This window comes from Larimichthys crocea, chromosome XVII, assembly GCF_000972845.2.
Source record: "Larimichthys crocea isolate SSNF chromosome XVII, L_crocea_2.0, whole genome shotgun sequence".
NCBI classification, from domain to species: Eukaryota; Metazoa; Chordata; class Actinopteri; family Sciaenidae; genus Larimichthys; species Larimichthys crocea.
In genome coordinates, this window is record NC_040027.1 from 18,965,057 (window position 1) to 18,992,266 (window position 27,210).

At 41.5% G+C, this 27,210-nt stretch overlaps 1 protein-coding gene across 4 annotated transcripts in view; it reads right to left on the reverse strand.

The window, feature by feature from the left end:
• The window catches only part of tle2b (TLE family member 2, transcriptional corepressor b), a 73,061-nt gene that overhangs the window by 8,660 nt on the left and 37,191 nt on the right, over positions 1-27,210 (reverse strand). Inside the window, exons 1-11 of one of the 4 annotated variants that reach the window (XM_027290322.1) lie at positions 26,817-26,835; positions 16,957-17,019; positions 14,356-14,430; positions 12,373-12,553; positions 10,944-10,960; positions 8,276-8,416; positions 6,962-7,015; positions 3,227-3,394; positions 2,648-2,816; positions 1,815-1,984; positions 1,000-1,076 (exon numbers count right to left, since the gene is read on the reverse strand). In XM_027290322.1, the coding sequence (XP_027146123.1) occupies positions 1,000-1,076; positions 1,815-1,984; positions 2,648-2,816; positions 3,227-3,394; positions 6,962-7,015; positions 8,276-8,416; positions 10,944-10,960; positions 12,373-12,553; positions 14,356-14,382 (1,004 nt within the window). In that variant the 5' untranslated portion in view covers positions 14,383-14,430; positions 16,957-17,019; positions 26,817-26,835. Of the gene's footprint in view, positions 1-999; positions 1,077-1,814; positions 1,985-2,647; positions 2,817-3,226; positions 3,395-6,961; positions 7,016-8,275; positions 8,417-10,943; positions 10,961-12,372; positions 12,554-14,355; positions 14,431-16,956; positions 17,020-17,868; positions 17,982-26,816; positions 26,836-27,210 lie in introns of those variants that run through there. The other 3 variants (XM_027290321.1, XM_019274356.2, XM_019274355.2) reach the window with 3 other exon arrangements.

The window sequence follows — 27,210 nt, forward strand, 5'->3', positions numbered from 1 at the left end:
AAGGATTGTACAGATGGGCTAAATATGACAGAATCAATCATTCAATAAGCAAGTGAAGCAGATGAGCTACAGGTAAATATACATAATGTACAAACAGCCACACAAGTCAGTCTGCAAATTGTGAAAACTGATGACAGTATAATGGCTTCGGGACTCCAGTAATATTTGCCTTAATACTGGCAATTACTTGGCCCACTGTAGCTGTGGGTGGGAATGCATAATGGCAGATTGTGTTACAGGGCAGAGTCAGTGTGGCATTGCTAATGGCCGATCAATACTGTAGTGGTTGGAAGCCAAGGCTGTTTTATGATTTCAAATTAGCACAGCGAGAATGAATTGCTCCTCTGCAACAAATGACAAAAACAACACTATTCCTCCATCAGCAAAGCCATGTGTGAATGTTGATTGTAGACACTTCCACGGTATCTATGGTATTCAAGGCTTCCAATGGTTAAAGAGTCAGGGTTAATGTGCAGCCATGAAAAGCCCTGAGTATACAGAAAAAAAACTAAAAAGAGCAGCCTGGATGAAGTACTGCTCATTTGGATTCCTTTCCAATCCAAATATTTTCAAATGATCATGGACCAAGTTTTGACTAAAGTATGTGCAATCGTCTGTATCTAACTATTTTCTTAGCCTGACATAATTATCCTGCTCAGTTTTCAGATCTCTTTTTTTTAATCAATCACTATTAATAGAAAAGAAAGTTAACCGTTTAACTGCCCTGTGCAACTGGGGAAAATAATACAAGCATCCACACTAGCTATGTACAGTAAAATGCTTTAAATATGTCTATCAAACGGAGAGAGCACCCAATTTTTATTCCAGAATTATAATATCAACAGTGTGCACTTTACAAATTGACAATGTATCAGATGCATTCAGATTTTATCCCATACTGGATCACAGGTTCACGTTGCATGCAAGCTGGAGTAGAACTCTATCTATCTATATATTTATCTAAATCTCTCTGTGTACGCAACCATGTAACAAACTTACGGCTTGCCACCAGAGGAACCAGGCAAAGAGGAGGAAAGCCCCGGGGCCCTCAGGTGAGACCGAGAGTCATATGCCACCTGGTGGGGACAAGAACAGACAACCAATTAACATCTTGACAAAGGACTAACTTTAAAAAAAATGCACCAGCTTGATAACATTCATTAAAATTGTGCGGAAGGTACAGACAAACAAATTGCAAATTAATTCAAACTGAAAATTGAAATCTACTTTTTAAAAAGAGGTGTACTGGTATAAAAGGGAAAGTGTAATTTAATGACAATAACAATACAACAAAGACTAAATCATTCTACTATAATATGAATTAAAGCAATGAGGTGACGAGGACGTAACAAAAAAAATAAATGTGCTGAAGCGTGTGAGTGTGCTGACACTAATATGTGATGCTGTGAGCATACTGTCATTCCCTAAACTGATGACAGGGCGGTGAACGGGGCACTGCAGTGAGCATCCTGCCTTAAGGCTGAATTATGTTGAAGTCTTGTGGGACCTACGTGCCGAGGCTACATACTGTAGCTGCATTAAACCACAACGGTCCACAACAGCTGGCTTGCACATCATCAAACATGTCAAAGCTACACAGGGTACCAGAAAATGTAAAAACTGTGACTGGACTGTTAGGAATCCTTTGTGTTTCTGATGCTGGACATAATAACGTTGAGTATATAATGAATGCGCAACACTACCTGATAACGTAGAACACATTCATCTAAGTGCTATGACAGTCAGAGGGTTAGATCTGATGCTGAACTATAAATCAAACCTTGACAGGGAAGAATAATTTGGCCTTTACTCACCATGGGGCTTCGGGAGTATGCGTTGGCCGCTGCGCTGATTTGTGGGGAGAGAGTTAGAGCCCCACCGAAACCTCCTGGGCTGGCCAGCTCTCCATTCAGTCCTGCATGGGACACCACGCCAAAATGAGCCGGGTATGAACCGGGGGGCACAGACATGGGACTGCGGAGAGCTGGGGAGAGAGGGAAAAGAGGAAAGAGGGTTTGAAGGATGGAAATAAAGAGGGGAAACAATACATAGCACACAAGCACAGTCACAGAGGGGCTTAGAATAGAAATTCTTACTTTTATTAGACTTTATTAGTTTGTACACCAACAAAGTTTGAGATCAGGGAGCTGCCAAGCACAACAATAGTCTTCACTGCTGTCCACAGAGGAACAGATAGTGATAAAGAGCACAATGGTAACAGTCAGGGGGATTTCATCCTCTTATGGTTTGAACATTGAAAAGTCCTATAGACATTTGTTTTGTTTAACTTTGCTCTAATCACACCGGTTAATTACAAGGCAACAGTAATGTCACTGCATGAACAATTAGGTAATGGAAAAACACGGAGGGACAAGAGGATATCTGGCATGAAAGGCAGAGGTAGACTGGGTGCAAATCTCATCCAAGTCATGAAAGCCAAAGAGCTGTTTGTTACGGCTAATACAGTTTACTTTAAAAAAAAAAAAATATGACCTGTAGTTGAGCAGTTAAATTAGAAAGTAATGAGTGATGTAATTGTTTTCTAAACCAAAAACTAATGTTTAATCACATTACAAAATGTTTAGTATGCAGCAGTTAAAATATCCAAACTATTTTAATATAATTTTTCAAATTGCATCAGTCTCACCAAGGGGGTCTGCACTGGATGCTGCTTTGCTGACCAGACGAAGGCAGGAGGTACTGGGACCAGGGGCTCCCGGGGCTCCTGGAGCTCCAGGTGCTCCAGGGGTAAGGGCCTCACGGTGGGACGGGGATGGGGTGCCAGACTTGGATAATGGAGACTGGGACTTATCCATCTGTAGAGAAGTCAGACAAGAAATGTAACAAATAAAACACATGGCTGATCTGTATTACACTAACTTCCAGAAGGACTATGACTAAAGTGACTATGACTGGCTAATATCAATAAAAGAGGCACAGCTAATTGAACTAGACATCCATGTAGTCGCAGTTTAATAGGACAAGGATTAGTTACTGTTCAATAATTCGGGATTGTAGTGGAGTTTTAAGTGTCTAAGCAAAACACCATAAATATGGCAATAAAAGTACAAAGTGAAAAAAATACTATTTTGTTACAAAAGGGGCTGAACATCTTCAGTCTCATGAAACTTGTTGAAAATTACAGTAATCTATTAGCATAAAGGATATAGCAGAACACTCCCAGTCAGCAGAGTGCAGAAACTCCCTGAGAATCTATCTATCTTACCTGTGCAGGGTCCTTTGCTTTGCCTGGGGTGGGGCTGCGGGGGTTTGGGGTGGAGGGGGCCTCTCCTGTGCTTGAGGAGCCCGGGAGCTCTTTCCTAAGGGTAGGAGCCCGGTCTAACCCATTCCCATGGGGGGAATGAGGAGGGCTACCCGCAGGAGAGTTTGGCTCCTGATTGATAAAGAGAGATACAGAGAAAAACTTATCTTTCCAGTCTCAGAGGGTCATATAGTGCTTCCTATCTGGTTGTCCAATTTACAGGATTTTACTACAGTGTTAGGGCACTGCATATCCTATGCTTTGTCACCTACAGAAGTGTCTATTGCTTCTGAGAGACATTGACCCTGTCTTAATGTGACAATCATCCAGCAAGGCCACCGTGATAACTTCCCTTCCTCGTAATATCATAAAACCACTATGCACTGTTTTTGGTGAAACCTTCCAGATGGAACTCCTCCTGCATCATATTTCATTGTCTCAGCTGAGACAGCAAGCCCCCACTAATGCAGCCCTGTACATTTTTAAGGCAGACTGAACACCCACTTATTGTCTTTTTCCTTAGAATAATTTTGTTGTCTTATATTTTTAGCCACTGTGGGTACATCCCTATTTATCATAACTGCCCTTTCTCTACTTTGATCTTCTATTTAAGTCAAAAAAACTGCTGCTGCTTCTTTTACAAAACACAAACACATCTCTTCTGTGTGCCAGCAGTTTGTTATAGAGTCTCAAAATACACTTACTTAAACGTAAAATGCTGCACTTTCTCACTTAATGGATAAAACATAACCTCAAGTGTCAGGCTGCATTGTGATTTGTAAAAGAGCTCAGAGCTCAGGGAACATTTACATGAAACAGTAGAGATTGTCACTGTCACTAGTACAGTAGTGTGTGGACCTGGAGATAATGTTGCTGTTACAGCTGCTTTCATCACTACATTCACTGTTGAGCCAGCGCTGCCTCCTCCAGAACAGAGTGCTGGAGTAAGCACTTCTCACTGGGTCACAGTGATCAGCACAGACATTGTAGTGCTTACACACACACACACACACACACACACACACACACACACGCACACAATCATCTACTCAAACAACACACACATAGACATTTACATGGTATGTACACACTCATGGGTAAATACATAGACACAGGCTTGCATATATCTGTAAAACACACACCATTCAGCAGAGAATTTCCCATCCTTTTTCTGCCATTACCCACATTTGTCACTTTTTTTTTTTTTTTTTTTTTTTTTTTTTTTGTACTAGTTTCCAAATCACACAAGAGACCAGTTCCGCTTTTGTGTGCAATATCAAAATACAGACAGCTTAGATAAAACATATTTTGGTACACTGCGTGAAGTATTTAAAGAACTAAAATATTCCAGGGGCATAAACGGCTTTGCATATATTACATGAACCAGACTGCAGTTATCTAATGAGAGAAGGGAGGAGAAAAAGAAGGGGAGGTGGAGCGGGGTGAGAAGAGAAGGAAAGGAGTGAAATAAAAAGAGACAGTGGAGACATGGAAGAACAGAGGCTTCACGAGGCTGGAAAGAGAACAAAAATATACATAGAAGAGGTAGATGAAAAGAGATAGGTAGACCAAGTATTTGCGAATGTGTGTGCAAATGAATGTGTGTGTGTGTGTGTTTGGATAGACACAGTTCACAACACAGCGGCCGATAATGAGCTTACATAGGAGCTCTTCCTATTTACAAGGAAACTGCAGCGGAAAGCTGAACTAGCTACTTACCTGCTGACTCTTTCACAGATCCATTTCACAGATCCAGACACAGTACACATACAAACTAGGGCTACTATAGATGAGTGACATTAAGACAAGCAATCCAGCAAGCAAAACAAAAACTGAAATACAATATTGTGTGTTTGTGTCTGAGTGTGGAGCTGAAAGGATTACTTGATTTGTTGATCATTAGACAATGGGGATAATCTGCAGGCGTTTTGGTAATTGATGCATTTAAGTAAAAAAAAAGACAAAAAAAAAAATCACAAACGTGCAATGTGATAATTTACTGCTTTTCTTTATCTTCACTGAAATGATTTTTTTCCCCAACAAATCAACCACTTTGTGACATTTTACAGTCCAAAAGATTCATCTATAAATCTGAAAAATATTCAGTAATAAAAATAAATGTTAGTTTCAGCTCTGTTGATGAGTAACATTTGGGATGTATGAACTAAAATTATAATCAAAGGCCAGCAATAAGAATAATAAAAATCTCCTAAAAGTCTTATGGTGCAGATTATGCTTATTCTTCAGACAATTTCCCAATCATATGCAATAGTAAATGTGTGAATAATGAGTCTGAACACATTTTCTTTATCCAAGTCAAAATACTCAAATTTAGACTCAAATTAAATGAGGCACAAATTAAACTGACCATCTCGAAAAAGTCAAAACAGAAAAATTGATTAAAAAAAAGAAAAAAAAAGAGCAACCCTCTTTTATAAAATACCAAGGACACTAAAACAAAGCAATACTTTTGGTCTGGTAAAATCAAAATAAAATGAGTTCACACACACACATACGCTCACGAGCATGCATATAACTAGATATGTGTGTTAAATTAAATTATCGACAGCCAGACAGACGGGGTTATGCAGAGGACAAGGGGTGCTTTCCAAGCCATTGCAAGTACATCTATAGTTATTCCTGCGAGCAACACTGCTCCTCCCAATGCTAGATTCATGCTTTATTCATGTGTGGGCTCGAACACAGAGTCAGAGCGCTTCTGTCGGATAAAGGCGGCTTGTAACTTGTGGCTTTGTAAGGAAATCAAAGATATTTTCTGTAACAGGAATGTACAGCTCTTGCACAAGGACGTAGCTGTGAGGAAGTGTGTGGGAGAGAGAGTGAAGTGTGAGTTCTGTGAGTGAGTTAGATATTTTCCATAGTGAAGATGGAAAATTGTAAACATTGGTGGTAAAGGTGGAATATTAATTTGAAGAGGTCAGAAGAAACTATTAACTATTTTGTGCTGGGAAATTTCTGTGAGATGTATGACTTTCATGAGTGTGGTCACCAGTGTATGAAGTTTCTGGAAGGTTGGCCCATTAATAACCTGGGTTACTTTCTCTATTGAATAATCGAGTATCATTTGGATTTCAGGTGAGCTACCAACACACATTCATGTTCTGAATAATAATTTTCTGCCAGATTCACTTGCTAAGGAATTGAAGGAAACAGTTAAACAGTATACATGTTTCATTTTCATCTCTGAGGCAAAGTCTGTTAAGCAGATACTAAGCAAAACTAGCAGTCATTTTGAGTCATGTCTCTGGCTTTGCATATGTAAATTCCATATTTATTGTCCTTTTATCTCTGTTTTGGTCTCCATCAACTCCTGAGGGGAATATCTGGCTCTTCAGTAGGTATCAGCATGCTCCACTGTGCTCACAGGCTTGCTGTAAACTTTGTTTGTCTGGCGCTGAGAAGGTAGCATACAGTGGGTTTCTGAGAATTGTTTTCACTGAAAACATCTGCCTGTTGCAGCTGAACACTCTGATAAGAGCGGCAAAACTGAACAAAAACAGTAAAATTGGGGGCTGTGAAAAAAACAAAACAATGAGCGGAAAGTCTGTAGAGCAGAGTCAGGCGACAATCTGTGGGTTTATCACTGCAAGCGACCAATTTCATATGTGTAAGTCATGTGATGCATTAACATAAAACTTCAAGTGTGAGGACGTCAAAAATCATTTATAGACAACTTACTTCGTTGGAGACGTCCACAACGAGATTGTCTTCACTCTTGTCTCCATCACTGTCCTGAGGAGCAAAGATAAGACGGCTGTTTTATTATCGTTTTTCTCTCTATCACCCGCACTGACATACAGTGTATGTGTATATAGACAACTTTAATAATAAAGATGGAAACACACACACAAGTCCACACACAGATCGATACATCAATATCACTGGCTCCTTTTGCTTCCTTCCACTGGCTGTCCACCATGCAACATTTAACACAGAGATACTATATACCATATATTCTCACCGAACATCCTCTTCATACACGCACTATTTCGATCTCTCTCTCATTCATATACACACGCACTGTTGCTCTTTCGCCATCCACGGCACATTTTCGCTTTCCGTCTAGCCATCTCTCGCTCTCTTTTTCTGGGGTGAGAACGATGGCACTTAGTCACCATGGCAACAGAGCTTTGATGTGATCATGGCCTGATATTCCTATTGACATCAGTGTGGAGTGACATCAGTACCTAATTATACAGAGCTGAGAAAGGGCTATGTCTACAGTCTATTCCTAGAACAAAAATACAGAAAGAGACTAGCGAGAGAGAGAAAAAGGGGAAAGAGAAGAAAGTAAGAGGAGAAAATTATAAATGAGAGATGGAATGAAATTGGAAAGAAAACAGGAAGAAGAAAGAGCGAAGTGGGAAGAGTAGAGAAATTGAGAGACGGTGATAAAGAGACAGAGAGAGCTACAGAAGAGCAAAAGGCAAACAGAGAGAAATGGGAGCTGTAATGCTGCTCGACAGACAGAAAGAGAGGAAAAACATTAAGAAAGTGGAAACTAACTGTGCTTGTTCTTGCTCTGGACTAATGGGAATATTTGGACTGTTGTTGCGGATGCCAAACTGATTTAGCTGGAGGCCATCTTACACAGACAGACTCCCAGTGTCAATCAATCCTCCAGACTGCAAACGCACAGCCATCTAATTCATTACAGCTATCTGCCTTGGCTGTCTCTCTTCTGGCATTACATCGCCTATGGCTTCCCTGCTCTTCCCCAGTGGACCCATCCAAACCAAACACAAGAGTCTAATTGGCCAGGGGCCCCCCCGACCCCTGTGTGGCCTCTAATGTCACACACACACACACACACACACACACACACACACACACAACCATACGGTTGCACGTACTCTTTGTAACCTCATCTGTGGTGTTTAGAAAGTTACTGTTTATTTACATTTCTTTTTTTCTACGTGTGCTGCTACAACTACTCAACTTAAGTTCAATTTATCTCATCCTATGAGGACAAGGACATACAGAAACACATACATAGGAGTGTGGGGCAAGGGACTCTTTGTCATCACAGCGCCTCCTCTTTGCCTCAGCTCCTCCTTGTGAGGAGGAGTAACCTCCTGATGGGCCCTGGCGTTCCTCAGGGGGCTGACTGTCTGTTGATGACACTGACTTACTCTGGAGAAAGACAAGGACACAAAAAAAAGTATGAACACACAAACGCTTCCTGATACTACCACAGCAAAGACATGTGACAAAAGCTTGGGTGAAGCCATCGAGAGATACACGAAATGTAAAAAGCAGGTAACTAAAGACATCATTTCACACACCCAGCATTGTACAATGACATAAAACACAAAGTACACACACAATCACTCTGCAGATATAAGCTCAGGTAAAGACAGGGAAAAGCACACTGAGCTGACACACAAACATTAACAGAAACATCCAATAAAAACACACATAACGTTATACATACACACACACACATACACACAGCAAGAACAGCAGACGTAAGCATGGGTTAAGACGTAGCCATGGAAGCACACAAGACAGCCTATACAGCTAATTAGTACTCTCCCCTCGACACACCAGCCCTCATGTAAAATATGACTCTCATTATTGGGCAATAAAGCTGTGCAGGCATATTTACAATAGAGCCTGGCCTGATGCTCAGCACTCTGAAAGGCCAATCAGAGCATTGTGTTGTTTTTAGGTTGGGGCAGGGGCCAGGGGTTTGGTGAGGGCCACTTGTCATTCTCTGTCCCCCCCTGTGGGGAGGACAAGAACAGTGAGGGTTTAACACACCAATGAGTCACACAGGAAGGAGCCCACGGGGCCGTCAGGAAGGAGCGCTGGACAGAAGAGAGGAGAAAACCACACAATGGACCTCAGTGCAGCTCAACAAACTTCCCTCTCTTCTTTCTTCTTCTCCTCCTCCACCGCCTTCTTCCCTCTTCTCCTGACTTCCTCTCGCTGTCCCTTCTTTCCCCTCCATTTAAGATTCCGACATGTTTTACTGGTGCGGGGTCCTCTGACAAATGCCAATTGATATGAATCTCTCCCTCCCCTCCCCTCCCTAACGCTGTAATGCTTGGCTAAGTTCAGTACAAACCTCAACTCATAAGAGAAATATTTTCCTGGTGCTTAACAATCAAATGTGTGTTTAGCAATTAAATTATGCTAAGGGTTTCATTGCGGATAGAGAGAGAGAGAGAGGGAGGGAAAGTTAAGTCAGTAGCGCTCTTAAATCATTTTCATTTCGCCATAAAAGCCAGAACAAAGACTTGCTGGTATTTTTTAACAACCTTTCCCTCCCTATTTTTCTTGTTTTTTTTTCTTCCTCTTTTTAGTCTCTCTCTCTTTTTCTTTTTCCAATTTCACTCTCCACCTCCTCCTAACCCCCCCAACTCTCTCTCTCTCCCCCTCTCTCTTATCAACAGTTACACTGATGAAGGCCAGCTGTCCATTGCAGTCGGTACAGTAAGGGAGTGTTCACACGGCTTCCATAAAGCAGCCAGAGAGAATAGGACAAACCATAGACATCCACTGAATTTCAATCAGCCTATTTGTACTGCATTAATTCTCTAGGCGATTAACAGGGACTTCCAACTACAGTGACATAAAAATGTGTGCAAAACCTGTGAGGCAAACACCTCATGTTTCACTGCATGTTACATTTACTCAATTTTCCAATGATGGATTTGGTTTGTTGTTGTTTTACCATCAACTCAGGTACCCTGAGTCAGCATCCTGTCACATCTCACCTTTACACTTAATTACAAGACAACTTGGTGTGTATTACTGAACAAATCAACCAAACACCTCTCCAGAGATGCAAGATCTAATCCGAAAAGTCACATTAATGTACAAATCTGTATGATAGCAACATGCAATCATGTTAGAAGAGAGACAACAAAAGACAAACTGCAAACTCATCACTGTTTCCCTGTTTACTGTACCTACAAATGCGCGGTTTCACTAGTAGTATAAGAGATAAGAATACGCATATCTGAAAACAAAACAGCGATGATTCTAGTTAAAAGAGTTAACACAAGGGACTTATTTAAATAGGTTTCTTTCCCCCTCTGTGGTCCTCACCTTTCCTTCAGTACTCGCAGTTGTGCAATTCCACACCAAATATTAACTAACGATACAACAGAGCAGGTTCTGTTGGGAAACATCTTTCTAAATGGATCTCAGTGGTGTGATCTGTTATGAAATATTTGGGCCCTTCTGTAGTTGACATTTTATATACTGGATGCATAGTACACTCAAGTTAACATTTTCAATCATTGCTCGTTTCTACAGACACTAACTGCTGTGTTTTGGGCAGTCTGGGATTTAATCCTTTCACTTGTTCTGTAAGTCTTGTAGATTACCAGAACATGTGCGATGCCGATAAACAAGCAGTTGCTTCTTCATCCATTCACTCGGTTTGTACTTTCTTCCGGAAAACAGCGAAATGCTGTGAGCTCAGATGTTAGTGTGATGTAGAAAACCTTGAGAAGCTCAAGGTTGATAGTGCTCAGCGGCTATTGTGCTAGTGTTGAGCTGTGCTACTCCTGGCTAAGCTCCAGCAGCACGCAGCCTTTTTTTAGAGGCCACTTTACAGTGCGTCTCCATTTCCCTCAGTTTGTCACTGTCACATGCAAACACACACACACACACACACATATACAGAACACACTACACAACTACTCACCCTGCTGGGTGCTCCCTCTGGGATGGGGCGGAGAAAGGTAAGGAAAGAGAACAGAGTAGAGAAAAAAGAGAGAGTAAGAGAGAGAAGAGTAAAGGGGAAAAGAGAGAAAGTTTGACGTCAGTCCTGATAATAATAATAACAACAGTCCCCCAGTCAGCCAAGGTTAGGCTGAACTACGATGGCTCCTCTGTAATAAAGATACAGACCCGCTATTGTGCACAATTCCAGTCTCCTCTCTATCTTTCCCTCTCTCTTTTCCAACCAGACAAAGCTCGCTGTCTTCCCCTGCTGCCTCTTTCAATGCTCACTATCTTTTCACTCATTCTTCCTCTCATATGTAAGAACAGAAACACACACAGCTGCAGACATGCATAAGCTATCACACAGATGCTTAACACCCCGATATGAACATTGATCTTTCTATCTCTCTCCCTTTCTAGTCTCACTCATTTTTTTTCCTTTCTAGCTCTCGTTTTATTCATGAGAAAGTCTCTCTTGGCTTGGTGCCTGAAACAGAGCGCAAAGATAAGATATTCCATCGGGGTGAATGAAAGTTCGTTGGGAGAAACCGTTTCTGCTACGCTTACTCAAGTGCCATGAATACATTTGTCCATATTATGACAGCAATCTAAACAAGGAAGTTCAAATTCAGTCCAGAAGGTTACTTGCTGTACAAGTTACACATGAGCCTGCCACAAATGATGTATAGTGTCGTTTCACGTTTTATCTGGTCTAAGATGATAAGATGTTCTATTTTTTTATTCTGTAGCTGTTGTTGGAGTTTCTCTCACTGCTGCTTTGTGCCTAGTCTAGTATGAAACACATTTAATTGAAACAAATGCACGCACGGATATGCATGAATACAAACATTTTGCAAAGATAGCAATAATTCTTGCATGTGCGATATCTGGTGGTTTCATTCTAAATGATTACTCTACCCTGCTTGTATTGAACTTGCTAAATATCTTCTCAAAATGTGCAATAGTGTAATTGACTGCCAGTAATGAAAACCTTTGTGCACACTGAACTGAAACGAAAGCAAACACACTGATTTTCACTGCAACTATGATAAACTTTTGGGCTCCAAAGGCTAAACCATCTGTATTATATACAAATTCTAAATGCCATAATGTTTCTCCAAAACAATCAGAAAAATTATTGCTATGAACTTTGGGTCTTTAAACATTAGCTCTACTGGCTTGTACAGCAGACTGCCACTGACTCTAAGTTGCAAAATCACAAAAGATGATCCATCTTCTCTATCTTAAGAGGCACGGTTTCTTAATGTATCATTTGGTGTTATGAATTTTATTAGTCAGCTTAAGTGTGTAGATGTCAGTCACACCAGCTGAATTTGAAGACCACCCGCAGAACCTTTCAATCTTTTTTTAGAGACAAAATGAAACATTAAAAGTCTGCGGTTCTTTACCTCTGAGATGTTCAGGGTCAAGGTGGTTGCGTTCATCTTTGGAGGCAAGGTGGGCCGAGACCCCCAGGGCTCCGGTCAGCGCAAGAAGCCCTGAGCCCCCCGCGCCCAGGGACAGGCCTGATGGGTGTGGCGTTAGGGGAATGCCAGGGGCATGGTGAGACAGGTGCTGGAGCTGCTGCTGCTGTGGCCACAGGGAAAGGGGGGAGAGGGGAGGGAGGGGTTGGAAAGGGATGGTGTCATACAAGAGGTTGGGTGGTTAGAAAACATGGGAAAAAGAAGAAAATGGTAGAAAAAAAAGAAGGAGAAAGTGTCAGGAACAAAGAAGTAGGAAGAAAAAAAAACATTAGAGGGAGTGGGAGTTGTGCTTAGAATAGGGAGGTGAAGAGAGATAGGAGAAAGGGAGGAAGTTAAATGAAATCAAATCCACATGGAGAGCTCAACAGTGAGAGACGAAAATAAGATGAAGGAAGATAGGATGTTAAAGAGATTAGTGGATTAAAGGGTGAGAAAGATGGACACCAAGGACAAGACAGGGAAAAGAAAGGAGGGAGATGGAAATTAAATGATCAGGATACACAGGGAGAGGAAAGTAAGCAGAGATGGAAACCAAGACGACAGAGAAACGGTGAAAAGAGTGAGGCGATGAATGGGATTTATTATGAAGGAAAGGCAGGGGGAAGAGGCCATGGGAAAATACAGAGAGGAGAGAAATTGTTTGAGTCGGGTAGTAAATGATGGGGAGGAACAGAGGGAAATCATGGTGGAAGCAGTGAAAAGTGATGGAGAATTAGATGAGCAGGAGGGAGAAGATAGGTAGAGAGGGTAGATGAGAACAGGAAGAGGGAGGGAAAGTGTGCAGAGGAGAGAGCAAAAGATAAGCCATAGCAAAAAAAAAAAAACAATGGGAGAGGAGAAATGAGAGCGAAGCCATGTTAAGAGGAAGAGAAGAAAAGATTACAAAAGGATAGATGATTCTGGGTGAAATCCAGAAGGAAAATGAACACGAAGACAAAGAGAAAGCGGGAAAAAAAAACAGGATGATGAGGGACAGGAAGAGAGGAGAGCAAAGGAGCAGCTACAGATAAAGAAAGGCTATTATCCTGAAGGGAGCATTATGATGTGTTTTTGTGTGTTGTTTTGTCAAGCCGGCGTGTTTGACACACACACACACATACTCTCACACACGCACACACCTTAAGAGACAACAGTGTTTGTAGTGCTGGGAGGAACAAAGGGCTTTAAGTAGACAGTAATGTGATCAGTGCTCAGACAAGCTCTGGAAAGCCCCGTCTAGGCAAGCATCACTGTGTGTGTGTGTGTGTGTGTGTGTGTGTGTGTGTGTGTGTACATATAAAGACATACATGTGCAGACAAGCATGAGTATCCTCTTGGTCAGGTGATCATGTGCTAAGTGTTATTAGAACTGACCGATCTGATCAATGATTTCTTTTCTCTTCTTAAACCTGATTTAAAAGAGAGCTTCCATATAAGAGACTGAGCAAAGGCTCTCATGTTTGAGCTCCATCTGCAGATATTTGGCATGTTGGACTGTCTAACGTGGATATATTTCTATACTAACAGTTATTTAAACTATGAGCTATCTGCTGGGAGCAGTGATTCCTTACATCTCGGTATATTATTAACCTGAATCCTCCATAATTGGCAGTAAAATTGACTAAAACAGAACACAACATTGCAATTGCTGTTTATTCAGGTTTATACAACGGGAACACACCCCAAACTCTGGATGAGATCCTGATTAACATCTGATTCTACAGCAAACACCTCGAGTTATGTTTACCTTAATGCCTATTTGACGATCAATTCTGCTGATCTACGTACAGTGTTTATAGAGCAGTGATGAAAGAACTGAATGAACTGACTGTCATCAGTGCCACTGTGTCTGATTGGTTGGAGCACTCTTAATGTGTGTGTGTATGTGTGTTTGTGTTTGTGTTGTCATGATGAATAGAGGTGACTCACCCCGATAATGGCATTGAGTTCAGCCATTGTGACCTGCTTGGCCCTCTCCACTGCTTGGACCACCTGTTGCTGATGCTACACACACCCACGCACAGTATATAAACACACACATTCAGTGCCATAGAAAGAAGAGAAAGACAGGTTGCACTTCTTTAGTATCCATGCTGTATATCATCACACACAGTATAAAGTAATCATAATGTGTACTGCAGGAAGACAGCAGGAACCTTTACTTGAACTAAACTTGAGAAAGGATGTTAAAACAAATAAACTCTGCTTGTACATGGTGTATAAATATAAATGTGTGGATTGGGCAACCGTGCATTGACACAACACAAACACTGACAAAAAAGTCACACAAACAGAAACACACATACTCTACATATATCCAGACACGTACACACGCTCAAAGCCACACTGACTAAAATCTCACACTGTTTACACAAAACCCCAATGTAATCAGCCACACAAACGCAAATATGCATGTGGGAAACAATGCGCGCTCGCACACACACACACACACACACAGACACACACATGCATACACATGCACATGCAGTGTCAATATTGATCAAACTGACAGAGCTGTGACCATTCTGTCTCCAGGGAGCTCACTCATCAGTGCACACTCACACTCAGACAAAAAGAAGTGTGTCTGCATGTTTGAACTCTAATCCACAACCAACGCACACCCAAAAAGAGTACACACACGAACATATACACACATGCACACACACACACACACACACACACACACACACACACGAACATATACACACATGCACACACACACGAACATATACACACATGCACAGTAGACTAATATTAACTTGAATAGTCTTGCTCCTTTTACTTATTTAGGTTGTATTGAGCAGATTTAATTTAAAATAAAGCTTTGAGAAGCAATTAATGGAAACAAATGGAGATAATGTTGCTGAATGATAAGAAGGCATAAAGCAAAGAGTTCCTGTTTTTATTTAAATATAATTACATCTGAATATTTGGGGGAAAAAAATAATACTAATGAAATACTATTCTTGAAATAAGCTATTTATATTGTTGGCTTTAATGCAATAACAAGTAGTTTTGTATTGTTTCTCGTGACACTGATACCTGTGGGAATTTCTTTAATATCAGCACTTTTGGACCTTGTATAGATCATTTGGTACAAACACACATGCAGCTCACGTCACATGTTTACAGCATGAGACATGAAATTGTTCAGATCAGCTAAACATTCATCATTAGCTGATGTGATAAAAGGTGCTTTCATCATAACGCCTTAATGCAAATTACATTCACGAATCTATGATGACAAACAACTCTCTCATTCTGTTACCTTTGTGGCCTCATTTTATTATGAGATATAATTTCATTGTGCAAACAAAATAATTAACGACAAACACGACTGAGCTCTATCTATCTCATTCTGCGTGTTTCACACTAGTCTCACCTATGTGCAATAACTACCTCAATTTGCCACACGTTGTGTTTAATGAGGATTTTAAAGGGATTTGACAAGACATCAGTAGATTTGTTAATTTATTTGCTTTTCGAACAAAAAGAATGACTTATTGAGGCAGGTTGGGATGAAATGCCCACAGAAGCAATTAACAAGTAAAAACTGAAATAAAAATAGAATACTGAAACTTTACTTACCAACATTTGTTGCAGTACTAGTGTATTATATTGCAATAAATTGGAAATGTTTATGTTTTGTACATTTTACAATGAATAAGAACCTCTGAATTTATATTTTCTCTTTAAAGTCCATGTAAAGTCCAAATAAATTTGTTTTCTGAGTTTGTCAGACTAAAGAAGCAAGTCTTATTAACCACCCAGCCAAATTTGAAGGATCAAAAATAACGACCAGTTTATGAAATCAGGTGTCAAAATCTGTTAAAAATTTGCAGTATTCTCAGCAGCGCCAGTCCTGGCCACAGTTGCGCCCTGGGCGAACACTTCGCAAGGTTTTTTTCTTTTTCGGGCGCTCGGGCGCCCCCCATGGAGACTGCGCCCTGGGCGGCCGCCCACATTGCCCATAGCTAAGACCGGCCCTGATTCTCAGCTCCAGGACTGTGGGGGCCAAAGCCGTGCAAATGTTATAAATATGCAAAATTTTATGTTAATGATCACCGCGTGACTTCACGCGATCTCGTTTTAGGACTGTAACAAGCACAATAAGAATTCTACTGCTAGATTATTAGTATTGTTGAGCCCTATATGTTTAAGCCACCAGAACCACCATTACGGCTTCTATACCGTTGGGGGCAGAGATGTGCTAATTATCACCGCGTGACGTCACGTGGCCTCGTTTTAGGAACTACCTCTAACTCCACATTTCAGTAATACATCTTTCAAAGTCTTTTCACATGTTTTTAGCAACTATTTTCCAACATATCTATTGTGTTCTGAAAGAAAACATGGAATTGCCTTTACGCGGACTTTAACTTGCTTACCGTGCGACTGTATCTATGCTGGGTTATTTATAATTCTGAATGCAAAAAAACATGATACAAGTTCTGGGGTGTGAATAATTGTCTCCTGATTATGTGTGTTCATATTTTGCATTTAAGTGTGTCTGGCAGTGGTGACACTTACCTCTTGAGAGAGGAAAGGGATGATCTGAGCGCAGATGGCACTGAGACGCTTCACAATCTCCGCCTGTGATGGAAAGAGAGAGAAATGGATATATGATGGTGTTGCATACCATACGATGATAAGCACACAATGAACGACAAATATGATACATCTTTACAGCACATTAAGCCTCTGCTGCATTAAAACACCTTTAAACGTGCGAGGACTTCTGTCAGTGACAACTCTATGAGACTGAGAGAAGAAGAACGTGGAGTGATGTAGGAGTGAGCAGCAGAGGTGGAAGGATGGAGGCAGTACTCCAGTCATCGTCTGGTCTTTTAGCACCATCACACTCTCATTTAGCTCGGTCTCACACACTCTTACACACTTCCTCTTACACTCTCTTAATCTCTCGCACACACACACACACACAAGCGTGAAAGAACAAACACGTTCACAAAAAGCCTTGAAGAATTTCTCTTTCAAGCTTTTCGCCTGACACAGCCGGCTATTCAGTGCAATTACGTTTGTCCATTTCCTAAAACTTGTAAAAAACATAAAAATGGCCTTTCTTACACAGGCGCACACACACACACACACACACACACACACACACACACACAAATCTGGTAACCATCCACAGAATACAGCTTGCCTGCACGCACAAACTCACACTCACACGCACTGAACCTCTGCGGTGTGTCTAATTCTATCTGAGTGCCCTCAGCCTCATTTTGTTCTCTTCTTCACTCAGCCGTTCTCTCTTTTTCTACAACAGCTCTCACACTGAGCCATTATTACCCTATTCATCCTCTTCCTCCCACCCCGCAACCCCCCACCCCCCCATCTCTACCTTGCTCGCTTTGTCTCTTTTTCTCCCATCTTTCTATTTTTCTATATAATTTCCTCTCTCTCTATTCTAATTTATCCTCCCTCCTTTCTCTCAGCTGCCCTTGTTCTTCTTCTTACGTCAGTCGCTCGCTTGTGTTTTTTCTTTGTAACTTTGCTGTCACACTTTACCACGGCCATACAACATGCATACATTTTTCATGTTTCCTTCCTCTCTCTCTCTCTCTCTCTCTCGGTCCCTCTCTCTTCACTAACACACATTTCTGGCACTTGAAGATACTGGAGGAGAAGAGAGAAAGACAGCAAAGAGGCGATGGAGGGCAGTGTAATGACTGACAGAGCTGCGCGTACACCATCAGCTAGCCTGTCAGTTAAAGCCAGTCTCATCATGACTTCATATACTGGCTATCACCAGACACACAGCACTGTTCCATGGACAGTCTTATCACGTCATATCACATGTGTCAATGTAGACTCATGTGTGCATGTGTGAATGTGTGAGGTTGTGCCAAAGCTAAGTGTACTGTAAATGATATACATGTATAGTGTGTGTGTGTGTGTGTGTGTGTGTGTGTGTGTGTGTGTGTGTGTGTGTGTGCTGACTGTTCAAAAAAGAAAAAGAAAAAGAAAGTGACACCCAAAGAATAGGAACAGAGATAACAGAAGAGAATGAGTTTTTACAATAGGAAATTGAAACATTTCTGGTTGGTGTATATCGATTTCATTTCTTTTAATATCTACTGTGTGTTTGTCTGTTTAACTCAACTTAATCCCCTTCTTTACTTTCTGTTTTTTCTACCATTTTTATTGGACTGCAGCTGGAAATAAAATAATACAGTCCACACAGTCATTCTTACCACCGATAATGATCTCGACAGAGCCCAGTCTGCATGAGTTGGCCATGTCAACAGACAGGCTTTGTTGACAGATAGCGTCAACGGGCTCCTTTCACAAATATATAATTTTTTTCTGTTTGAATGAGCTTCAAGTCTTGGAATTGCAGCAAATAGTTCAACCACTAACCTAAAATTTTGTAAATAAAGAGCACACATACTACACGTTTCCCCTCTCTCCTCTGCTCAGGTATGTCCCACAAAGCCTCCTACTGAACAACAGCTTGTCCTCTGGCCACAGATCAGTTCGGACGACCTGGCACAGTTTTGGCCAGATAAAAGCCAATCTGCTAGACCATAAGTCAGTAGACAGTATAGAACAAAACTGACCTGAACATTGTCAGTATGAAGCTGCTTTCATCGAGTATATACAGGGTGGTCTTGAGTTTATTTGAAAGCTTTACAGCTAGATGTAACCATATATATATATGGAAAAGAGAAGTCTTTCCTTCAGTGCAGTTTTCTGCTCTACGTTATATCAGCATCACTTTGCATGGCCCTGACATCTAAGAACAACAGAACATTTCCTCCAACAGGTTGATAAATGGATCTTCAAGTCACTGATGAATTGATGAATGATTTTAGTCACATACAGTATCAGGTAACATTTTAAAAATGTTAGGATTAGCTTCCACTCCTGTGTTTCAGATGTTAAAAATATTCTGTGTTTTTGGCTGCCCGTTATAGTAGGTAGGAAGGTACCATGGAAACCTGTGATGTGCACCATGCAGACTATAAACTAAAAACTACATGAAGCTGCAAAGTTGGGTGTTATATCTGGATTTAGCAGTGTTAACCCTTTCATTACATCGCAAACCATAGCATCTACAATCATTGTACGTTTTGTGCAGGCTATATATATGTACTACCTGAGCACAATGTTGTTGATCAACATCTGCAACACAGCAGCATCCCACAAATTTCACATTCTCGCTCGGAGGCTGTGGATGGTGAGTGCAAGACGCCAGTCAGCCGATGGGTTAACAATAGAGTGAAAGTGAGCTGGGCTGAAGCAGTCTGAGCCGGGCCAGGTGTCAGAAACAACACGGCACAGTCTCATTCCACAGCCCTGCCAAAGCACAGCCACCAGGGAGTACTGGCAAAGACTGGCCGGATGGAGGGATGAACGGATGGAGGGATGAATGGATGGATAGATACAAAGGAGGAGAGGGGGCTGGTCAATAAACACCTGAGGGCAGATAAGCTGCCAACTGGCATGGGGACAGTGAGACAGAGAAAGAGGCTTTAAGTGAAACAGAGATAAATATGTAGGTGACAGAGAAAGAAGGGGAAATTGGCTTTTTTTTTTTTTTAAATAAAAACCTCACAAATTATTCGACAAAACGCACAAAGAGAATAAAAACCTCACAAATTATTCGACAAAACGCACAAAGAGATGGAGAAATGCAAATTGGAAGTAAGGTTAGAGGAGATGACAAAACAGAGGAAGACAAAACAAAGAGGAAATGAGCGGCTCGACAAGGACAGCCTGTTCCGGAAGCTGTGGTGTATTAGGCTGTCTGAGGAACACACACCTAAACACACACACACACACACACACACACACACACACACACACACACACACACACACCTAAACACACACACACACAGGCAGCGTGCTCAGACCTGTCATCTTGTCGGATCATTTATCAGCCAACAAAACATTTATATGATCACAGTGCCTTATTGTTGCGTAATGATACAACCTAAAATGTGTGAAAAGGTAACAGACACACACACACACACACACAGACACACTATTGTACAGCTATTGTTACACTACCTGAAGTGTAATTCACTTGCCATTTAGATCATTCTGATTGTTATCGTGACAGCCCTCATCGTGTGCACATATTTACTATATATAAAAAAAAGGATGCTAAACAAACAAAGCGAACTGTATTGTTTCATTTCAAATAATCACTTGGAGACAAGAACCAGCAGACAACACGACCAGTGAAGAAATCTCTGTAACTTGACAGAGAAGCAGTGATGGTTAAAGCCTGCTGAAGGACGTTTCTGTCTCTATCTGTTTCTATCAAAAGAAAAAAGCAAGAAAGGTTGACTGTAGCTATATATGCTGTATATATGCTCTATGTGCAGCAAAATGACATTTAAAAAAATAAAGCAATCATCTTTCTGAGCTCTCTGGTTTTGGAATTTCATAAATTCTTTAATAACCGGCCTGCTGTAGATGATGTGACATCATGTTGAGAAACCTCCAACAGTTTATTGTCATGAACATTTAAACACACAAAGTAAAGGTCACATTTGGTGTCACAGCAATAAATTCTTCCTTGACCCAACATTTTGCACCCGCATTCAGCTGTCAATCAGGAAGAAATCCATCAGAGGCAGCGGAACCAATTTCTACACCGACACTCGGCTCAGTGGACCAGAATCCAAAGCAAGAGAGAGAAGAGCCGTAATTCTCAATTTTTCTTGACTGGAAAAACTCATTCTCCATCACTTACTTTGCTATTGGTGTTGCTATTGCTACTGCTTTCTCTACACCCACATGTTTAACCCACAGCACAGATGCAACACGTCCCTGCCTGTTCTGAGGGCTGTCAAAAGGCATTCTAGGAAATGTAGTAAATAGTAAATAACTAACTGAAGTAGAAACAGGCGTGACAGGTGGGTTGATGAGGCGGCGGGTACACTAGAAAAAAAACAAAAAAAACATTCACTCACAAAATAAGCCATCACAGACTGATGTCGGTGTATCATGTATCTGCACGTGGACTTTTCTTTAAATGATGGACCAGATTCTGACTGTTATGACAAAGATTAAGCTTGTTTTAGAGGAAGGGGGTCCTTTGGAGGAATATCTGTCCCCTAGCTATTTTCTTTCAAATGATTGGAATGACAAGGTGTCCATCAACTGAAGCATATTGGCAGACTCGTCAAAGGTTTATGTGTTCCCTCTCATCAAGACCAGAAATGCAAACAAGCTCAAAAGGAGGTCTGAACTGACAGAAAACAAGCTCACGTTTTTTTTTTTTCCTTCTACACTTTTCACTCATGATGACACTAAAGTGAACTTGAACTGGATCAACGGGGAAGCCACTTCCCTGTGAAAGATCAGCATTGTATTTGTTCTCCCAGCATGACGGCAAGCAACAGTGACCGCGTTCATCTTGCCAATAAAGCTTGGTGAATTTGAATGTGATGAGCGTGGGTTGAGATTGGCACGGGAGGAGGGAGACGGTGCCCAGTGTGCTTGGGCACTGCCAGCTGTGCCAGCCACTGAGTCCCACTATGGCTGAGCGAGCCAGCTTTACTGGGGAGGGGGGGCCTCTGTGTGTGTGTGTCTGTATGTGTGTGTCTGTGTCTGTGTGATACGCCACTCTTCTACTCACTCTAATTGCTCTGAACAAAAATCTCTGCCATCTCTCGTAGCTCCTCTTTTACTTCATAGCACTGCTCTCTTTCTGGCTGTTACATGAATAGTTGCTGGTTTGAATCCTTGGAAGTAGCTGAATGAGCTTCTTAACCTACAAATGCAGAAGGCTCCAATTGTAATGGAGAGAATTCGATGCCTAGTCTAATTTACTTTGATAAAAAGGAGGTTATACAAAATGGTTTTGTGGTGAGAGAAAGAGAGCTAAGGCTCTGACCTTTATATTTTTTTAGATCGGTCGTTTGAAATATGCTTATCCACTTCATTCAACTGTTGCTCTGGATAAACAGATGCCTAAATACTGCTCCGCTGTAGTGTGTATGCACTGCAGTGCATCAGTCATGTCCTAAATTGTTTCCTTGTTCACTCATTCAAAACATTACATGGCTAATTGATTAGTCAATTAAAAGCTAAATGAATGGTAACTATTTGATAATCAATTCAATTCTTTTTTAATTTTTCAAATAGAAAATGTCACATTATCATTATCCATTTCCAACTTTAAGGACTTTTCTCTATGTGATATATTAATCTATAATTTTTACATATTTCACCAACTTCTTATCTTATAAAGAAAACGTTTAATCAATTGATCAAGAAAAAAATGGCAGGTTGTGGTGTTACTTTAATGTTTATCTGTTAAAGGTACAGTCGTTGGATTGTGGGATTTTTATTAGCAAAGGTAGAGTACATGCTATGGAGTGGTGGCCACACTGCCTCACAGTCTCTGCACTGCATGTGTATGGCTGCAGAATACCCTCATTTATTTTCAAGAGTCAGAGGGTGTGTACATATCAAACACACATACACACATAAACACAATCCTGGAGCTTATCTCTGTCCCCCTGCTTTCTAATTGGACTGCTCTCCCCTCTGTGAACAGTTTAAGGTAAATATTTGTAGCCAATGACGTACTAATCACCCACTGATTGGGGTTGCGGGCACAGAGCTGCTCAGTGAAAGCAGCCATTCCTGCTTCCTCTCTTTCCTCTTTCTCTCCATGCAATCAGCTTTCTTCTTTCTCTGTTCTGCTGGCTCATTTTTCCACTTCCACAGTATCTCTCTCTGTCTCTCTCTTTCTCTCTGTCCTCGTGCTCCGTTTTCCCTTGGTGCACTTGGCCGTGCTCTTTTGCTCTCTCTCTCTGCCCTCTTTCTCATTCTCTTTCATTTCTTTCTCCTTCTTGCTCTATCTCTCTGCCCCGCTTCTCTCCCAGAATCTCCCTCCACCCTCCCTCTCTTTTCTTTTCTTGCTCAGTCTTGTTTTCCTCTCTCCGCCCTCTCTCTCTCCCTCTCCTCTGGGCAGCGCGCCAGCTCCTCTTCCCTGGCGCTGAGCCAACTCCTCTCCTCCTCTTTGCCTCCTTCTCATCCCCTCCCTCCCTTCCTCTATCCCCCTTGCCTCTGATTGATGGCCCCTCTATTCTGGAAGGAGAGGAAAGGAAACAGAGAAAGAGAGAGAGAGAGAGAGAGAGAGGGTTAGGCAGAGGAAGGGAAGCAGTAAAGCACACACAAACATGAAACACACACACACAAAAACACTAAAAGGTACACACACATGCATTCTCAGAAGTGTGCACATGAACACACACACAAAAGCCACCACAAACAGTCAGGCACGCACACACACACACACACACACACACACACACACACAAAAGCAACAAGGGCACACAGAAAACCAATCCAAACAGAGCAGAAGAGAGCACACACACAAAGAGCTGTGTGCAGAGCAAGCAGAGCCTCCCAGCATGAGACCAACAAGCACACACACACACACACACACACACACACACACACACACACACACACACACACACACACACACACACACAAACACACACTTCCTCAGACACATACACACACATAAAGACACAGATTCAACCTTTAGTGCAGTAACAATACAAGATAGGCAGCGGACCAGGCAGCAGAAACATTTAGAATGAAAAATACAGACAGACAGCTCACTTCTACCCCTCCAGCACACACACAGGAGGATATTCAGCACAGTTACAAACATGTATTATCACCGATGACACACAAATGCATGTATAAGCCTATATGTAGGGGATGGGCAGAGATATATCCATGGTCCATAAACATGTCTCTGTAATATACAAATACATATGCACTTTTAAAGATACACACACATGTGATTGAGGCACAATATCTGTAGCTCACAGTTGGGTTGTAGTTTCACAACTGACTAGATCTCTCTCTCTTTCTCTCCCTCTCTTTCTCTCCCTCTCTCTGGCTATATTATACACTAAGCTATTAGTCATATTCACACTGTGCCAGCTCACCAGCTTGCATTGACAGACTGCATACGGCTTCAAACTCATGTCGGCCGCAATGCAATCAGACACAAAGTAGCCAGAGTAGCAAAGCTGGCTGCACAGTATGCATGCATGCATCACACACTATCATCTACACACACACACACACACACACTAATGAATAGTTATTAAACATCTTGTTGTTTGTGTCTGAGGTGCTGGAGCATGCACACACTTTGGGCCAGAACACAGTGCTTGAGTTGGGTTGGTACAAACTGTACTGATTTTTACTCATACTTCTCATGGTGTACCTCTATGTCCTCATGAATGCAGGTACAGTATGCATGACTAAAAACCAAGCCAACACATCCTCAATGGAAATTGTTTCAGAATGCCAAAATAAGTGAGGAAACTTCATCACTGAGATCACTGTATTCAGCTGTTGTTGTGACTTCCCACCTTTCAAAGCTCAGTTGCTCCCTGCAGTACAAATCAGACCAAGGGTACAGGTGGTGCTATCTGTGATAACACTGAACCTCGGCTGTTCATGGTCACCCCACTATATTTCAAAATGACATTTAATTTGTCTTCACTGTAGGAAACATGACACACATATTACGGCCTTGCCTATAGTGGCAGTTGTTATTATGATAATAATAACTCCTAAGACCAACTGATGACATATTTTCATGAAAAAATCAAGCATAAGAAGACAGCCACGCCAGCAGCTCTGTAACGCTGCACTTAGACACAGCGATGCTTCAAGATAAATTCTGGTGATAATCAGTGACTCTAAATTGCCTGTAGGTGTGAATGTGAGTGTGAATGCGTGTTTGTCTCTACGTGTCAGCCCTGTGAGATACTAGAGGCGAAGGTGTACCCCGCAACTCGCCCAAAGCCGGCTGGGATTGGCCGCTGTGACCCTGATAAAGATAAGCAGTTACAGAAAATGGATGGTTGGACCATCCTATTGAATTTTCTATACACAAAGTAATGTGAAGGCGATTAAACAAAGTAATGCTGGACAAATTAAATAAATTATTTTACAAAATAACATGACAATTAATCCAGTAGTTATTATTTCAGTCTGGACATTGCCATCTTTAGAGTCGTGCCACAAACTTGAACATATGCTCCTCATGAATTAACTCAATACACAATCATATTTCCAACAGGGCGTGCAGCAGTCATACCTGGATGGAAACACCACATATTGTGCAGCTGCTCCATCAGGGCACATGGCACATACAGCCACCATTATATGCATGTACTACACACACTCAAATACGCACTCACACTTTAAGATAAGCCAATACAATCTGTGTAGCTACTCAGAGCCCTTCTGCCAGTGACAAAGCCATTACGCTAAAAGGCTAGCTCCTTGGGAATTTAATCACTCATTTTCTCTCTCATCTATCTCTCTTTCTTTTTCAGCTTTTCTTTCTCTCAACTTATTTTCTATCATTCCTAAAGGGTTACATCACACTCTATCCCGCTCTCTATGCCTCATTATGCACAAATGAGCTCTGTTACACATGTATGCACAGGCATTCACACACTGTATGAAAGGGAATGAGAGGGAGAGACATCAAAGCTGCACACATAGAGCGCAGATGCATGTGCAAATAAGGGCCGCATACGCCAATGATCAGAGAGAGTGCAAACACATACCATAAACACACACACACACACATACAAAGTCATTTGACCTCTCCATGGTCTGTTCTGGTTGACCCACATATGCAGGCTCGTCCTAATCCAGCCCTTTAAATAAAATCAGTTTTTAAAAAAAAATTCAAACCACAACCATGGGATTATCGACTCACTGGGTGGTGGGAATGACATGAGGCAGAGGGAATGGAAAGAGTGAGATTGAGAAAGAAAAAGAGGAAAGAGAGAGAAGCCCAATCCTATTACGAACCAAAGCGGTGGGTTGAAAATGAAGGCATCTCTCGCATGCACTCTTTCCCTCACTTCCTTTCTCATTCTCGTTCACTCTCTCCCAAATGAAATGAGGATTCAGGTCACACAACTCCAGCCAAATATACCAACGTGTGCGTGCTCTCACACACACACACACACACATACATGTGCACAAACACATGCATAAAAAGGCCAGACAGCTCGGGCTAATTAGGTGAGGGGATAAGCGCATGCACACACGCTTTTTTTATACAACACAAATAGATAAACATTCTCTCATGTGATCTCCTTCTCCTGTTTGTTTGTACTCTGTCTTAATCTTCCTCAGTCCCCGTTCCTGTTTTATTCATTTTCTCTGTTTATTCCTTCACTCTGTTCACACTCTTTCTCATCTTTTTTCTCTTACATTTCTTCTCGGCTCAGATCACAGATGTTTTTTTTTAATACTATGACTGCTAAAATGTCACAAATGGCAAAATTGTTTGGTATATAGCATGAACTATCACATAACAGAGTGTAAAAGAAAGGCTGGGCTACTCACTCTTTGCTGTTTCACTCACACTCCCACACACACACTCCCACTCTCTCTAAGCCTTATATGTGTGGTGGTGAAATGAAAGGAGGGAGCAGGAAGGAAGGACAGCCAGCTGCTTCATCTGTCCTCGGGAGTCCACTGGGGAAACAGTCTGGCTGCCAAGCATCCTGACTATCAAACACAGCTTCCTATAATATCCCGCCTGGTGTGTGAACCACGCCATCTCTCTATGTAGCATTCTGATACAGTATTTAAGTCTATATTCTTGTAATATCCTGTCTAAAGTGTGTGAACATGGCATTCATATTGCAGTGTTTTTATTGTGGTATGAAGAAAGTGTGAACTAACTTCAATGAAATCAGGAAGGTTGGGACCCACGGTGTTGCAAAGGGTACGGTAG